Source organism: Oncorhynchus mykiss, chromosome 12 (genome assembly GCF_013265735.2).
Source record: "Oncorhynchus mykiss isolate Arlee chromosome 12, USDA_OmykA_1.1, whole genome shotgun sequence".
Classification (NCBI taxonomy): domain Eukaryota; kingdom Metazoa; phylum Chordata; class Actinopteri; order Salmoniformes; family Salmonidae; genus Oncorhynchus; species Oncorhynchus mykiss.
In genome coordinates, this window is record NC_048576.1 from 29,661,576 (window position 1) to 29,679,308 (window position 17,733).

General features: G+C 43.2%; 1 protein-coding gene across 10 annotated transcripts; it reads left to right on the top strand.

The window, feature by feature from the left end:
* Positions 1–350: 350 nt before the first annotated feature.
* Positions 351–17,729, top strand: LOC110537382 (serrate RNA effector molecule homolog). 10 transcript variants are annotated; one of them, XM_021623391.2, is made up of 20 exons: positions 351–484; positions 1,266–1,391; positions 1,530–1,658; positions 1,735–1,881; positions 7,877–8,065; positions 9,601–9,770; positions 9,963–10,147; positions 10,265–10,405; positions 12,103–12,298; positions 12,406–12,572; positions 12,752–12,813; positions 12,952–13,030; positions 13,175–13,369; positions 13,452–13,622; positions 13,785–13,938; positions 14,028–14,221; positions 14,383–14,539; positions 14,781–14,870; positions 17,225–17,327; positions 17,443–17,729. In XM_021623391.2, the coding sequence occupies exons 2-20, from the start codon at positions 1,270–1,272 to the stop codon at positions 17,552–17,554; spliced, it is 2,763 nt and encodes a 920-aa protein (XP_021479066.2). In that variant the 5' UTR covers positions 351–484; positions 1,266–1,269; the 3' UTR covers positions 17,555–17,729. The 10 variants fall into 10 exon arrangements, with proteins under 10 accessions (XP_021479066.2, XP_021479062.2, XP_021479061.2 ...); XM_021623387.2 differs by having other exon boundaries at positions 352–484; positions 1,515–1,658; XM_021623386.2 differs by having other exon boundaries at positions 366–514; positions 1,515–1,658.
* Positions 17,730–17,733: the final 4 nt, after the last annotated feature.

A 17,733-nucleotide genomic window follows, 5' to 3' on the forward strand; every position in this document is an offset into this window, starting at 1 on the left:
CAAGCACAGAGGAAAGTTGGGGAGGGAGAGCAGCAGGAAGGAACAGAGGAGAGGAGGCTATATTTACAAGATTATGGGTACAGCCAGTTTAATAAGACCTTACATGTGATAGGAAAGCATCCAACAGGGAAATGTGAGTATTGCCAGGAAAAAGAGACCATGGAGAATGTATTGATACAGTGTGGACATTATTGGAGAGAAAGAGAGAGGATGACATCTAGTATGAGGGAGAAGGGGATACAGGAAATTCATTTAAAGAGTATATTGAATGAACGTCATTAGATGTATTCTCAAATATGTTGTTATCTTTTTTTAAAGCAACGTGGCCGGCAGGTGGGATTTAGTTTCTCCCTGTCTCTGCCCCACACTCCAGTACAGTAGGCGGCGGTAATGCACCTTAACGTTGGATGCCAACCGCCGATAAATCCCACCGAAGAAGTAGAAGCCATTTCGCCATTACACGCCAGGAAGAGAGGCCATAAAGGTTTGCTAAAACAACGGTTAAAAGAAATAGGTATATGTACATCTATAAAGTGTAATATCATGCTGTCAATGGATGTAGCTATACTAACGTTCATGTTACGTATAGGAAGTAACAGCGTATGGCACTTTGTGGCACTTAAAATATAACGGCATTCGGCCTGGGCCTAGTAAAAGCACCAATCTTGCTTTGTTTGCGTCTGCCGCTTTTAGTACAATAGTAACGGCTAACGGTAGTTGGCTAGCTATCTTAGCTACAGCGTTGGGTAAGGTAGCTAACGTTAGCTTACTACTCTGAAAATGTAAACTAAGATACTAGTAAATTGGAAGTACCCAATTAAGCTACAACTGGCTACCATTGAACAATAAGTATAATACCTAGCTAATTTCACTAAACCTACTTTGCAACTCATATTCAAGCTAGCTAACGCGGCTCAAACACAAATGTTAGCTAGAAACATAAACAGCTAGGTAGCTACACCATACTAAAGGGGGTTAGTTAGTATCTTTGTACCTACTTGAAATGTCATACAAGATGTTGATTAGCTACTATAATTTGTCATGTGATTCCCAGTAGCAGCACTAGCAGAGATCAATCAGCAGGCAAATGCTTTGCGACACATTATAGTTAAGGACAAAGTCATGTAGATGTTCATTTGATGATATTACTAGTTAAGGACGGCCCAGTGTAATTTGATATATTTAATTTGCTTGGTACCTAGAAAGCTAACTGCCATTTACCATTTGAACGTTTATGCTAATTTGTAGACTGACTTAAAATTTAGGGCGATGGCAGACAGTGATGATGAATATGATCGCAGAAGGAGAGACAAGTTCCGTCGTGAGAGGAGCGACAACTATGACCGCTCCCGAGAGAGAGAGGACAGGCGTAGGGATGACTGGAATGACAGGTGAGGAAGAGGGAATGGACTTTATTCGACATGGGAAGTGACTATATTCGAAATGAGAGAACATTTCCAATCCATTTCATGCATGGTATTTCACATGTATCTTTTTGCTTTTTCTGTTCACTGGCGCCCATCTGCCAGGGAGTGGGACAGGGGCAGGGAGCGTCGTAGCCGGGGGGAGTATCGGGACTACGAGAGGGGTCGAAGGGAGAGGTTCTCCCCACCCAGGCACGACATGAGTCCCCAACAAAAACGCATGAGGAGAGACTGGTGAGAATCAAATTAATCTACGTCACTGTCTTCAAATCTAAAATGTTTGATCTAATCCTCCCTCTGTTTTGATCAGGGATGACCATGGTGGAGATCCCTACCATGGGGGGTATGACTTGGGTTATGGTGGTGGTGGAGGCCCCAGTTACGCTCCTCCACAGCCCTGGGGCCACCCTGACCTGCACCTCATGCAGCCTCACCATGGTATCCCCATCCAGGCAAGGTGAGGAGAGTAGACTGGGCACAATCAACCTGTTCATGCGGAGATGCCGTTTAGTTGAATGTGGAAAGCAGATAACCATCAAATGGCACCATGTCCCTGACTGGTGCTGTGATTGCTTAATTTGTCAACCACAACTGACAAAAAAATATTTCTCTTGACTATTTTTCCTGACGAAACTATGATAATGAGACTAGATGCCCTGTAAAATAAATACAGTGGGACAAACAAGTATTTAGTCAGCCACCAATTGTGCAAGTTCTCCCACTTAAAAAGATGAGAGGCCTGTAATTTTCATCATAGGTACACTTCAACTATGACAGAAAAAACGAGAGAGAAAAAAATCCAGAAAATCACATCGTAGGATTTTTGATGAATTTATTTGCAAATGATGGTGGAAAATAAGTATTTGGTCAATAACAAAAGTTTATCTCAATACTTTGTTATATACCCTTTGTTGGCAATGACAGAGGTCAAACGTTTTCTGTAAGTCTTCACAAGGTTTTCACACACTTGCTGGTATTTTCGCCCATTCCTCCATGCAGATCTCCTCTAGAGCAATGATGTTTTGGGGCTGTTGCTTGGCAACACAGACTTTCAACTCCCTCCAAAGATTTTCTATGGGGTTGAGATCTGGAGACTGGCTAGGCCACTCCAGGACCTTGAAATGCTTCTTACAATGCCATTCCTTCGTTGCCCGGACGGTGTGTTTGGGATCATTGTCATGCTGAAAGACCCAGCCACGTTTCATCTTCAATGCCCTTGCTGATGGAAGGAGGTTTTCACTCAATCTCACGATACATGGCCCCTTTCATTCTTTCCTTTACACGGATCAGTCGTCCTGGTCCCTTTGCAGAACAACAGCCCCAAAGCATGATGTTTTCACCCCCATGATTCACAGTATTTGTTCTTTGGATGCAACTCAGCATTCTTTGTCTTCCAAACACGACAAGTTGAGTTTTTACCAAAAAGTTACATTTTGGTTTCATCTGACCATATGACATTGTCCCAATCTTCTTCTGGATCATCCAAATGCTCTCTAGCAAACTTCAGACAGGCCTGGACATGTACTGGCTTAAGCAGGGGGACACGTCTGGCACTGCAGGATTTGAGTCCCTGGCGGCGTAGTGTGTTACTGATGGTAGGTTTTGTTACTTTGGTCCCAGCTCTATGCAGGTCATTCACTAGGTCCCCCCCATGTGGTTCTGGGATTTTTGCTCACCGTTCTTGTGATCATTTTGACCCTACGGGGTGAGATCTTGCGTGGAGCCCCAGATCGAGGGAGATTATCAGTGGTCTTGTATGTCTTCCATTTCCTAATAATTGCTCCCACAGTTGATTTCTTCAAACCAAGCTGCTTACCTATTGCAGATTCAGTCTTCCCAGCCTGGTGCAGGTCTACAATTTTGTTTCTGGTGTCCTTTGACAGCTCTTTGGTCTTGGCCATAGTGGAGTTTGGAGTGTGACTGTGAGGTTGTGGACAGGTGTCTTTTATACTGATAACAAGTGGAGGACAGAGGAGCCTCTTAAAGAAAAAGTTACAGGTCTGTGAGAGCCAGATATCTTGCTTGTTTGTAGGTGACCAAATACTTATTTTCCACCATAATTTGCAAATAAATTAATAAAAAATCCTACAATGTGATTTTCTAGATTTTTTTGTCATAGTTGAAGTGTACCTATGATGAAAATTACAGGCCTCATCTTTTTAAGTGGGAGAACTTGCACAATTGGTGGCTGACTAAATACTTTTTTGCCCCCCTGTGTGTGTATATATGTATGTGTATATATATATATATATATATATATATATATATATATATATATATATATATATATACTGCTAAAAAAAAATAAAGGGAACACTAAAATAACACATCCTAGATCTGAATGAATGAAATATTCTTATTAAATACTTTTTCTTTATATAGTTGAATGTGCTGACAACAAAATCACACAAATTATCAATGGAAATCAAATGTATCAACCCATGGCGGTCTGGATTTGGAGTCACACTCAAAATTAAAGTGGAAAACTACACTACAGGCTGATCCAACTTTGATGTAATGTCCTTAAAACAAGTCAAAATGAGGCTCAGTAGTGTGTGTGGCCTCCACGTGCCTGTATGACCTCCCTACAACGCCTGGGCATGCTCCTGATGAGGTGGTGGATGGTCTCCTGAGGGATCTCCTCCCAGCCCTGGACTAAAGCATCCGCCAACTCCTGGACAGTCTGTGGTGCAATGTGGCGTTGGTGGATGGAGCGAGACATGATGTCCCAGATGTGCTCAATTGGATTCAGGTCTGGGGAACGGGCGGGCCAGTCCATAGCATCATTGCCTTCCTCTTGCAGGAACTGCTGACACACTCCAGCCACATGAAGTCTAGCATTGTCTTGCATTAGGAGGAACCCAGGGCCAACCGCACCAGCATAAAGGGGTCTGAGGATCTCATCTCGGTACCTAATGGCAGTCAGGCTACCTCTGGCGAGCACATGGAGGGCTGTGCGGCCCCCCAAAGAAATGCCACCCCACACCATGACTGACCCACCGCCAAACCGGTCATGCTGGAGGATGTTGCAGGCAGCAGAACGTTCTCCACGGCGTCTCCAGACTCTGTCACGTCTGTCACGTGCTCAGTGTGAACTTGCTTTCATCTGTGAAGAGCACAGGGCGCCAGTGGCAAATTTGCCAATCTTGGTGTTCTCTGGCAAATGCAGGACGCACGGTGTTGGGCTGTAAGCACAACCCCCACCTGTGGACGTCGGGCCCTCATACCACCCTCATGGAGTCTGTTTCTGACCGTTTGAGCAGACACATGCACATTTGTGGCCTGCTGGAGGTCATTTTGCAGGGCTCTGGCAGTGCTCCTCCTTGCACAAAGGCGGAGGTAGCGGTCCTGCTGCTGGGTTGTTACCCTCCTACGGTCTCCTCCACGTTTCCTGATGTACTGGCCTGTCTCCTGGTAGCGCCTCCATGCTCTGGACACTACGCTGACAGACACAGCAAACCTTCTTGCCACAGCTCGCATTGATGTGCCATCCTGGATGAGCTGAACTACCTGAGCCACTTGTGTGGGTTGTAGACTCCGTCTCATGCTACCACTAGAGTGAAAGCACCGCCACCATTCAAAAGTGACCAAAACAACATCAGCCAGGAAGCATAGGAACTGAGAAGTGGTCTGTGGTCACCACCTGCAGAACCACTCCTTTATTGGGGGTGTCTTGCTAATTGCCTATAATTTCCACCTGTCTGTTCCATTCCACCTGTCTATTCCATTTGCACAACAGCATGTGAAATTTATTGTCAATTAGTGTTGCTTCCTAAGTGGACAGTTGGATTTCACAGAAGTGTGATTGACTTGGAGTTACATTGTGTTGTTTAAGTGTTCCCTTTATTTTTTTGAGCAGTGTATATATATATATATATATTTCTTTTCATTTTAGTCAATGAAAATGTGACAAGACGAGAATTTCATATGATACTAATGGAAACTTAATTTGACATGAATCTCCTTTTCTGTTTTGTCCAATCCTAAACATGTATGCATGCAGATTATTTAATTCAAACATCTCATTGGCAGAATGTATATCTTTCAGTTGTGCTGTCTGATTGGGCTGATCTGCCTGGCTCTTTAATCAGTTTATTTGTTGCATTTGCAGACATTATTGCAGTTGCAGTGAAATGCTTGTTTCTAGCTCCAGCGGTGCAGTAATACCTAGCAATACATTTAAAAAACTAAATAATACACACATAATCCAGAAAAATTAAGACATTTCAGAAGGCGCAACGTCAGAGACCGGAATATAAATGTATACATATAATGTACACTGAACAAAAATGTAAGTATTTTACTGAGTGACAGTTCATATAAAGAAATCAGTCAATTGTAATAAATCAATTAGGCCCTAATCTATGGATTTCACGACTTGGAATACAGACATGGTAGGGTTGTGGATTAAAAAAAACAGTCTCTGGTGTGACCACTTTTTGTCTCATGCAGCGCCACACATAGCCTTCACGTAGAGCTGATCAGGCTGTTGATTGTGGAATGTTGTCGCACTCTTCTTCAATGGCTGTGCGAAGTTGCTGGCTATTGGCGGGAACTGGAAAATGCTTTCGATCCAAAGCATCACATACATGCTCAGTGGATGACGTGTCTTGTAAGTATGCAGGACATGGAAGAACTGGGACATGTTCAGCTTCCAGAAATTATGTACAGATCCTTGCAACATGGGACCGTGCATCAGCAATCTGAAACGAGGTGGTGGTGGCGGATGAATGGCACAACAATGGGCCTCCAGGATCCCATCACGGTATCTCTGACCATTCAAATTGCTATTGATAAAATCCAATTGTGTTCGTTGTCCGTAGCTTATGCATGCCCATACCATAACCCCACCGCCACCATGGGGCACTCTGTTCACAACGTCTACCATCTGCCCAGTACAGTTAACTGGGATTTATCTGTGAAAAGTACACTTCTCCAGTGTGCCAATGGCCATCAAAGGTGGCTTACAAAGCCTAATTTCAGTCAGGTCAAGACCCTGGTGAGGATGATGAGCACGCAGATGAGCTTCCCTGGGACGGTTTCTGACAGTTTGTGCAGAAATTCTGCGGTTGTGCAAACCCACAGTTTCGTCAGCTGTCCGGGTGGCTGGTCTGACGATCCCGCAGGTGACGCAGGATGTGGAGGTCCTGGGCTGGCGTGGTTACGTGTAGTCTGCGCATGTGAGGCCGGTTGGATATACTGCCAAATTCTCGACTGACGTTGAAGACGGAGGAGTATGGTAAAGAAATGAACATTCAATTCTCTGCGAACAGTTCTGGTGGACAGTCCTGCTTGAGACCTAATCTATGGCATTGTGACATAACTGCACATTTTAGAGTGGCCTTCTATTGTCCCCAACACAAGGACCACCTTTGTAATACTCATGCTGTTTAATCAGCTTCTTGATATGCCACACCTGTCAGGCGGATGAGTTATCTTGGCAAAGGAGAAATGCTCACTAACAGGCATGTAAACAAATTTGTGGCAAAAATGAAAGCTTTTTGTGCCTATGGGGACATTTCTGGGATCTTTAATTTCAGCTCATGAAACATGGGACCAACACTTTACATTACATTTACTTTACATGTTGCACTTTATATTGTTGTGTGTATGAAGACAGCATATGACTAGAAAAGGTGTGTACAGCAGTAGTTATCTCGGATGAGCCATGACTAGAATATAGTTTTCTCCCACACAGCTCTGGTGGTCACGTCAGTCACTCCTCAATCTTTTGAACTGATGCGAAGCCAGGACACTTGATTTGTAACTAAGGTCAACTAGAAACCATGTTTACTCTCTTTCTTCCATGTAGACTATTTTTGTTTTAAGATCATATCACTAGTTCTATTTTCCCCATGTGCGCTGTTATTCATTCCTCTGCGTTGCTGCTCCCGCGCTGCGGCCTGCAAATGCGAATTGAATATTAGGAGTATAGTAGTACTTCTGCATTTTTGTAATGCTGAAGCTCCTTTTCAAGGAAACTAATGTTATTTACCCCCTTGAGGGTTATGATGGGGAGGAAATCTGAGCTGTAAATTGTTTAACCTGGAGCCAAGACTTTATTACCTATATGGTTAATTATGGCTGGCATTGGTTACAATCTGGCACCATCTCAATGTTTTCAGCTAAGGAATATGAGGGGATAGTATAGGCCTAGTTGGACAAGGCTATCTGAATGTGCACATGATGGAAGTTAGAGGTAGCCTATATATTCATTATTTAATATTGTGACCTGAAATGTTTGTCTAAAACTAGACTAAAATTGTCCAGCGTTTAGGCGATAATAACTCAAACTTAACGAAGGAAGATATGACTATGACTAAAAGGTATTTTAAGACTAAATCTAAAATTGCAGGCAAAACTAACACTGGACTGTTCCACCAAATAGATTATCTTGCCCTTAGGTCAATGTTATTTCACACACTTTTTTAACCCTGTCCTATGTTTTCTAGGCTAGGTAACATCCATGATATGGACCTGGGCCCACCGCCTCCAGTGATGAAGAGCTTTAAGGAGTTCCTGCTGTCCCTGGATGACTCTGTGGATGAGACTGAGGCAGTTAAGCGTTATAATGAGTACAAGATAGACTTCCGACGTCAGCAGATGCAGGACTTCTTCCTTGCTCACAAAGATGAAGAGTGGTACGTTTATCAGAGCCTTTGCTGAACTAATAGTATTAATAATCAGTGTGCTGTGAATTAGACTGTCTACAGTGACAACCTCTATTTACAGAAATTGTCTCTGTCAAATAGATCTGATAGTTGAGATTGGAGCCTTTTGTTAATGGCTTGGTAAAGACAGTGTAGTTTGTGGAAGATATTAGACCTTTATTTGACCGGGTGCAATATCAAGACATGTGAGAGTTGAGTCTAGTTGAAAAATGGTATGGACAAATTGGGGTATCTAAAGCATCCTGAACATGCATCATTATTTTCAAAATTACTTTGATCTATTATTGATAGTGTTAAGAAAACAGTTTTTGGGGTAGGCTTATTATGCATACCATGCCACTTTTAGATAAGAATGGTGGGTTATTACAATGGTTGGGCACTATCATTGATGGTCAGTAAATAGCCTAGCTAATAAACAGGATATAAAGATTTAGCTCTGAAGTTAATCTGATTGGATTGTCAGTTGTCAATAGAATACAGTTGTCTCTGGTGCTTATCACCATTTTTTTCCACCGGTGTGTCCAGGGATCATACATTGTCAATGCTCCTTTTTTAGTTTTCTTAACTTAACCAAACCTTCTTCCCTCCCACTCCTCCCCCGTCCTTCACAACAAGGTTTTTGAAGACGAGACACTGGAACTCTTCACAGGAATCGTTGTTAGACAGCTAGGGCTTGCACTGTGCACAATGCAGTTGCTCTTAGACGTACAGTACCAGGAATCTTAGCTAGACAGGCAAATAAACCACTTTGCGCGCATGGAAATATTTTTTCTTTTCTTTAGTATGTGATGCTTTTTTCCCCCATTTTTGTTTTTGTATTTGGATCAAAGCGAATCCCGAAAATGAAATTGTGTGCACACAAACACAGTAGGGGGGTGAAGTGGAGCGCATTTTTACAGAAGAGACCCCTCTCAGTATATATGTGTGTTGTTATACTGGGAGAAGAAAAGGTAAATTTAGTCCACACCATGGCAAATTTGCCCTTCTGAACTGTAAAATTCTGAACTGTTATGTTCTTTCTTTTTTTGTCCTTTTTGCCTTTCTGCCTTATTTTTGGTGAGTTAACCTAAAGCTTCCTGATATGTTTCACAAACAGCTATACCCACACACAAACATAACACCATGCAAACTTTGTGAAAAATCTACAGTAGCACCTCAAACCCCAGAAAGCACCTAGCATTTTCAGGCCCTGTTTCTTGATATGGCAGTCACTTGATTAGGCCTAGCTAGTTGCATTTAATTGATGGACATGCTGTTTTCCTCCCTAATAAAGCATTGCAGGATTCAGGAAGGTTCAGAAAAACCAGGTGTCCTTAGTATTTTTTAAATGTAATGTTTGATTTACTGTTTGGGTATAGAACTGAAGTAGATAGGGCCCAGTTCAGTGCTGTAGGCCAGTTTATTTGGCCTGGCCATGCATACAAGTGCTTTCTTTAACATTCCTCCACTCCATCCCTGCCCGTCTCTTTCCTGTGCCTTTTTGGGGACATTTGTTGTAAACGCAGGTTCCGATCCAAGTACCACCCAGATGAGGCGGGCCGGCGGAAGGCGGAGTCCCACAGTGCCCTGCAGAACCGGCTGAATGTCTACATGTTCCTAATGGAGAACAGCTGGTTCGACACGGTCTCGCTGGACATAGAGAAGTCCCAGGCTATCATGAAGGTCTTGGATGCAGGTAGAGTCGTGGGAGGGGAGGCTCTGGGAGGTGTCTCTAATGGCTTCATTCATCTTTCTGTTGGAGAGTATTTTGCTGTCAACCTTCGTTTTAAGCAGTGTCAGGAAAAGTGAAGTGTTTGTATTTGTTGGTGAATATTAGTAACCTCAACAGGTTCTATATCCTAACCCAGTCCTTTCCCCTGTCCTTTAGCTGTGATAAAGATGGAGGGAGGGACAGATTATGACCTGCGCATCCTGGAGCTTCCGTCTGAGGAGGAAGAGGAAAGAGGGAGAGCTGACAGGGCGGCAGCTGGGGGTCCGGGAACTGAGCCCCCCAAAAAAGAGGAGCCTAAGGATATGGACAATGACAGCAAACCCCCAGCTGACAAAGAGAAGGTATGCTGTCTCTTGTCGTAACCACTTTTTCTTTGTCCTGGCCTGCTCTACTCTTGCCCTTCAGAACAGGAATCCCTCTTGTCAGCTGGTCATTAATGTAAGCGAACTCTGCCACAGGGGGAGAATGATGCCTGCAGCATGGAGAAGGGTGCAAACGGTGGTGGTGAGGCAGCAGAAGGAGGGAGTGAGGGAGAAGAGGAGGAGGAGGAAGGAGAAAAAGAGACGAAAAGCAAAGAGGTTGTGCCTGAGCCTAAGAAGGTTAGTATCTAGCACCCATATGTCTTATTCGCTCTTTCTGTCTTTAGAATGAATGTGGTGCGCTTAAAGGGGCCGAATCCTAACTTGAGATCTGTGTGAACGTTTGTGTAGTCTTGTATTGATGACAATGAGAAATTTGTACAGGAGTTAAACACAGATCTTAACCTTTCTGATCTCCCCATCCCGGATCCGGGTTCGTGAATACAGACTCAAGCTCATTACCATAACGCAACGTTAACTATTCATGAAAATCGCAAATGAAATGAAATAAATATGCTAGCTCTCAAGCTTAGCCTGTTGTTAACAACACTGTCATCTCAGATTTTCAAAATATGCTTCTCAACCATTGCAAAACAAGCATTTGTGTAACAGTATTGATGGCTAACGTAGCATTTAGCATTAGCATTCAGCTGGCAACATTTACACAAAAAAACAGAAAAGCATAAAAAAAAAAAAATTTACCTTTGAAGAACTTCAGATGTTTTCAATGAGGAGACTCTCAGATAGCAAATGTTCAGTTTTTCCTGAAAGATTATTTGTTTAGGACAAATCGCTCCGTTTTCTGCGTCACGTTTAGCTATGAAAAAACCCCTGTATCCAGGATTGTGTAAATCTATCAGCAAGCTCATTAGCATAACACAACGTTAACTATTTATGAAAATCGCAAATGAAATGAAATAAATATGCCATCTCTCAAGCTTAGCCTTTTGTAAACAACACTGTCATCTCAGATTTTCAAAATATGCTTCTCAACCATAGGAAAACAATAATTTGTGTAAAAGTAGCTAGCTAGAGTTAGCATTTCGCGTTAGCATTTAGCGTTAGCATTAGCGTTAGCATCCAGCACGCAACATTAACAAAAACATAAAAGCCTTCAAATAAAATCATTTACCTTTGAAGAACTTCTGATGTTTTCAATGAGGATACTCTCAGTTAGATAGCAGATGCTCAGTTTTTCCAAAAAGATTCCTTGTGTATTAGAAATAGCTCCGTTTTATACATCACATTTGGCTACCAAAAAAAATCCATAAATTCAGTCCTCAAAACGCAAACTTTTTTCCAAATTAACTCCATAATATCGACTGAAAACATGGCAAACGTTGTTTAGAATCAATCATCAAGGTGTTTTTCACATATCTCTTCATTGATACATCGTTCTTGGACACATGCTTTCTCCCCTGAATCAAATGGTAAAGTAGAAGCAGCTGGCAATTGCGCACCGAATTCGACGCAGGACACCAGGCGGACACTTGGAAAATGTAGTCTCTTATGGTCAATCTTCCAATGATATGCCTACAAATACGTCACAATGCTGCTAAGACCTTGGGCGAACGACAGAAAGTGTAGGCTCATTCGTTGCGCAATCACAGCCATATAAGGAGAGAATGGAAAACAGAGCTTCAGAAATTCTGCTAATTCCTGGGTGATGCATCATCTTGGTTTCGCCTGTAGAATGAGTTCTGGGGCACTTACAGACAAAATCTTTGCAGATTCTGAAACTTCAGAGTGTTTTCTTTCCAAAACTGTCAAGAATATGCATAGTCGAGCATCTTTTCGTGACAAAATATCGCGCTTAAAACGGGAACGTTTTTTATCCAAAAATGAAATAGCGCCCCTAGAGCTCTAACTGGTTAAGTTAGGATTTGGGCTTATTGACATGGATTTATTACCACAACCTATTTTCCTTCACATGTTAGCTGAGTAAGAAGAGGAAGAGGAAGCACAGTGGAGACAGTGAAGATGAGGCCAGTGCCTCTGAGAGTGACTCAGACTCCGACTCCAACTCCCATCATTCCTCTGATAAACCTGCCGAGAGGGAGGAGGGTGAGGAAAAGGAGGATGAGGGTGAGGAAGGGGAGGACAAGGATGAAGAGGAGGAAGAAGAGTGTGAAGGTGAGCGACGACAGGATTGAGATGGGGTCACTGTTAAAAATATATTTGAATATTAAAATGTTTTAAGTCTCTAGTAATGCCTTCTCTGCACCCCACAAATTGTGTAGCTGACAGAAAAAAAATCAAAGATGAGAAACCAAAGGAAAGAGAGAGGGAGAAGGAAGAGAAGAAACCCAAGGAGGACCAGCCACCGAGACCCCGGCCTCTCCACAGGACCTGCTCTCTATTCATGAGGAGCATCGCCCCCACCATCTCCAAGGCAGAGATCATAGCTGTAAGTTCATTCAATCTGACTGTACAATCATACTGAACACTTGAATGGACTGTCAGAATTATTCTGGATTCCTGTATGAAAAGTTACATTGATGCAAAGGACTCCGATACAGCTGTACCCACACACACAATGACCTTAGGCATCCAAGAGGATGAACTAACCTATTGTTTCTGCCTCAGCTGTGTCGGAGATATCCTGGGTTCATGCGAGTGTGTTTGTCTGATCCCCAACCAGAGCGCAGGTTAGTTCCACTTCCATCTGACCATACCCACAGCCTGACCCCCTCTGCTGCTAATGGACAATAGTGGACTGTTAAAAATGGAACTTCTGTCATTCACCTCATGTTTGTATACCTTTAACCACCTCCATCCAATGTCAGGTTCTTCCGTCGCTGCTGGGTGACGTTTGACCGTAGTGTCAACATCAAAGAGACCTGCTGGAACCTCCAGAACATCAGAGTGAGTTTAACAACCTCTAATCAAGACTACAACATTAGGTAGTTCTGGACCTTGAACCCGGTGATGAGCAAGATATTGCACTTGAGTCACACAGCTGGTTAGTGAGTGTTCTGACCCTGTATGTCCCCTCTCTGCTGCATGTAGCTGCGTGACTGTGAGCTGGCTCCGGGGGTCAACAGAGACCTGGCCAGGAGGGTCCGCAACATCAATGGTATCACTCAGCACAAACAGGTGCTGCGAAACGACATCAAGCTGTCAGCCAAACTCATCCACTCCCTGGACCACAGAGGCAGGCTGTGGAGCCACAAGTCCCGTGGAGAGGCAGTGTCTGCTGTAGAGGTACACACACAGAAAGCAATTGGGTGTCTTTGCAATACATATGAGTTTCTTGTATGTTTAATATTGTATTATGTGGTATAAGGTGGCGGCCCAGAACCCCATCCTGAAGAACATCACTGACTACCTGATAGAGGAGGTGAGTGCTGAGGAGGAGGAGCTTCTGGGCAGTGTGGGTGGAGCTGACGCAGAGGAGGGCACCAAGGAGGGCTACCCAGCCGAGATCACTGTGGAAAGGGACGACAAGCTGGTCAAGGTCCGTCCATCTGCCTTGGCTCACACTGATACACAGCCGCTTTACACGCTCTTTGTAGGTAGTGAACTGTGTGGGTTTTGTCTGACGCTAGTCAAATGGTCAAATTAAGAAGGGAAAAGTAAATGATCTAATGGTGACTTGATTTCCTTAATCTCTTCCCAGGTGTTGGACCGTCTTCTCTTGTACCTGCGCATTGTCCATTCCATCGACTACTACAACAACTGCGAGTACCCCAGCGAGGATGAGATGCCCAACCGTTGTGGCATGATCCATGTGCGTGGGCCCATCCCTCCCAATCGCATCGCACACGGGGAAGGTGAGCACCACAATACTGTATATTCAACACTGGCTGGGCATCATAAACTGACACCGTTGACTGACTGTCTCCCCCTGTCATGCACCCAGTGTTGGAGTGGCAGAAGACATTTGAGGAGAGGCTGAGCCCCCTGTTCAGTGTGAAGGAGAAGCTATCGGAGGAGGAGGCAGGAAAAATGGGCCGGAAGGACCCGGAGCAGGAGGTGGAGAAGTTTGTGTTGGCCAACACCCAGGAGCTGGGCAAGGACAAGTGGCTCTGCCCCCTCAGTGGCAAGAAGTTCAAGGTGCATCTGTATTTGTGTGTCTGTGTTAAGATGGAAGTAAATTGGTCAAATAGTAAATATTGCATACCCAAAGAGCATTGAGCATGTACTGGTCTTTATCGCCTTGCCAAGGTGTGGTGCAGATTAAAATGTGAATGAATTTGTTCCTTCTGCCTGGCCAGGGCCCAGAATTTGTGCGCAAGCACATCCTGAACAAACACGGGGACAAGATTGAGGAGGTGAAAAGGGAGGTGATGTTTTTCAACAACTTTCTCATGGATGCCAAGCGACCTTCCCTCCCAGAGATGAAGCCCCCTCCTCCGCTCGGCCCAGGACCAGGTGAGAGACATGTTGCACATACAAATAGAATCAGTAGACCTGACACGATTCCCTGTTCTCTCTGACAGTCATATCTGTTCTACACCATCCAGTTTTATTTTAACGTCCTGTAACATTACATCTTCCTGAACAGGCCCCTAGTGCTTCTAGAATAGTTTAGGTGTAGGTGATGCTGTATCATTGAATCCTTTTTGTCCATATTATTATTCCACTGACTTTGTCTCTCTCCATCTTTCTGTAGGAGTTCTCTCTCCAGGCATGCCCTTCCCTCCCCAAGGCCTCATGGGCTTTGGGCCCGGTCAGCCTCGTCCTCCTGTCATGGGTTACGGAGGTGAGCCTCTACCTCCCCACCTGTCATATTACCAATCACATTGTGTAAAAGGGACTTTTCCACAATGGTGGAAAAGTACCCAATTGTCATGCTTGAGTAAAAGTATAGATACCTTTTTAATAGAAAGTTACTCAAGTAAAAGTGGAGGTCACCCAGTAAAATACTACTTGAGTAAAAGACTAAAAGTATTAGGTTTTTAACATGAGTCTCAAAAGTAAAAGTATAAATAATTTCAAATTCTTTATATTAAGCAAAGTAGACAGTACCATTTTCTTGTTTTTTACATTTACAGATAGACAGGGGCACACTCCAACACTCAGACATAATTTATAAAAAATGCTTTTGTGTTTAGTAAGTCTGCCAGATCAGAGGCAGTAGGGATGACCAGGGGTGTTCTCTTGATAAGTGCTTGATTTGGACCATTTTCCTGTCCTGCTAAGGATTCAAAATATAACGACTACTTTTGGGTGTCAAGGAAAATCCATGGAATAGAAAGTCATTCAATTTCTTTAGGAATGTAGTGAAGTAAAAGTTGCCCAAAATATAAATAGTAAAGTACACACCCCAAAAAACTACTTTAGTACTTTAAAGTATTTTTACTTACAGTGCCTTGCGAAAGTATTCGGCCCCCTTGAACTTTGCAACCTTTTGCCACATTTCAGGCTTCAAACATAAAGATATAAAACTGTATTTTTTTGTGAAGAATCAACAACAAGTGAGACACAATCATGAAGTGGAACGACATTTATTGGATATTTCAAACGTTTTTAACAAATCAAAAACTGAAAAATTGGGCGTGCAAAAGTATTCAGCCCCTTTACTTTCAGTGCAGCAAACTCTCTCCAGAAGTTCAGTGAGGATCTCTGAATGATCCAGTGTTGACCTAAATGACTAATGATGATAAATACAATCCACTTGTGTGTAATCAAGTCTCCGTATAAATGCACCTGCACTGTGATAGTCTCAGAGGTCCGTTACAAGCGCAGAGAGCATCATGAAGAACACGGAACACACCAGGCAGGTCCGAGATACTGTTGTGAAGAAGTTTAAAGCCGGATTTGGATACAAAAAGATTTCCCAAGCTTTAAACATCCCAAGGAGCACTGTGCAAGCAATAATATTGAAATGGAAGGAGTATCAGACCACTGCAAATCTACCAAGACCTGGCCGTCCCTCTAAACTTTCAGCTCATACAAGGAGAAGACTGATCAGAGATGCAGCCAAGAGGCCCATGATCACTCTGGATGAACTGCAGAGATCTACAGCTGAGGTGGGAGACTCTGTCCATAGGACAACAATCAGTCGTATATTGCACAAATCTGGCCTTTATGGAAGAGTGGCAAGACGAAAGCCATTTCTTAAAGATATCCATATAAAGTGTCGGTTAAAGTTTGCCACAAGCCACCTGGGAGACACACCAAACATGTGGAAGAAGGTGCTCTGGTCAGATGAAACCAAAATTGAACTTTTTGGCAACAATGCAAAACGTTATGTTTGGCGTAAAAGCAACACCCTGAACACACCATCCCCACTGTCAAACATGGTGGTGGCAGCATCATGGTTTGGGCCTGCTTTTCTTCAGCAAGGACAGGGAAGATGGTTAAAATTGATGGAAAGATGGATGGAGCCAAATACAGGATCATTCTGGAAGAAAACCTGATGGAGTCTGCAAAAGACCTGAGACTGGGACGGAGATTTGTCTTCCAACAAGACAATGATCCAAAACATAAAGCAAAATCTACAATGGAATGGTTCAAAAATAAACATATCCAGGTGTTAGAATGGCCAAGTCAAAGTCCAGACCTGAATCCAATCGAGAATCTGTGGAAAGAACTGAAAACTGCTGTTCACAAATGTTCTCCATCCAACCTCACTGAGCTCGAGCAGTTTTGCATGGAGGAATGGGAAAAAATGTCAGTCTCTCGATGTGCAACACTGATAGAGACATACCCCAAGCGACTTACAGCTGTAATCGCAGCAAAAGGTGGTGCTACAAAGTATTAACTTAAGGGGGCTGAATAATTTTGCACGCCCAATTTTTCAGTTTTTGATTTGTTAAAAAAGTTTGAAATATCCAATAAATGTCGTTCCACTTCATGATTGTGTCCCGCTTGTTGTTGATTCTTCACAAAAAAATACAGTTTTATATCTTTATGTTTGAAGCCTGAAATGTGGCAAAGGGTTGCAAAGTTCAAGGGGGCCGAATACTTTCGCAAGGCACTGTAAGTACCTTACACCACTGTTTTTACATTAGCACTTGTCCTGACATTTTGTTCAAAGGCAGTTTACAACTATGGAATTAATTTGGTTGCAGCTCTCAGGTGTTCTGACATGACACTACCTTTCTCTTCAAGGTGGACCTCCTTACCCACCAAACCAGTACGGAGGCGGCCGGGGTAACTATGACAACTTTCGTGGACAGGCTGGTGGCTACCCTGGTAAACCCCGCAACAACAGGTGAGACCTTGGTCAGTTATGGACAAACATAGCACCACTAGCTTCTCCTTTTCTGCAAATGACTTACTTGCATTTAGAAACCTCTGTTAATTTTTCTCTGTCCATTTCTATACTGTTCCCCTCTGCTCTGCATCCTGGCTGTTTCCTTCAGAATGTCCCGGGGAGATCCACGCAACATCATTGAATATCGTGACCTCGATGCACCTGATGACATCGACTTCTTCTAGACTATTAATTTTATTTATTTTGTTTTTAATCATTGTGTAATTTCCCTGTCTCATCGCCTTATGTAAAGTAACGATTCATTAGCATTTTTTTTATGTCTGCAGAGCAAAGGCTCGGTGCAATTGGAACACACTTGAATTGTAAGAAATGTCCTCAATAAAAACTAATTTGACATTAGCAC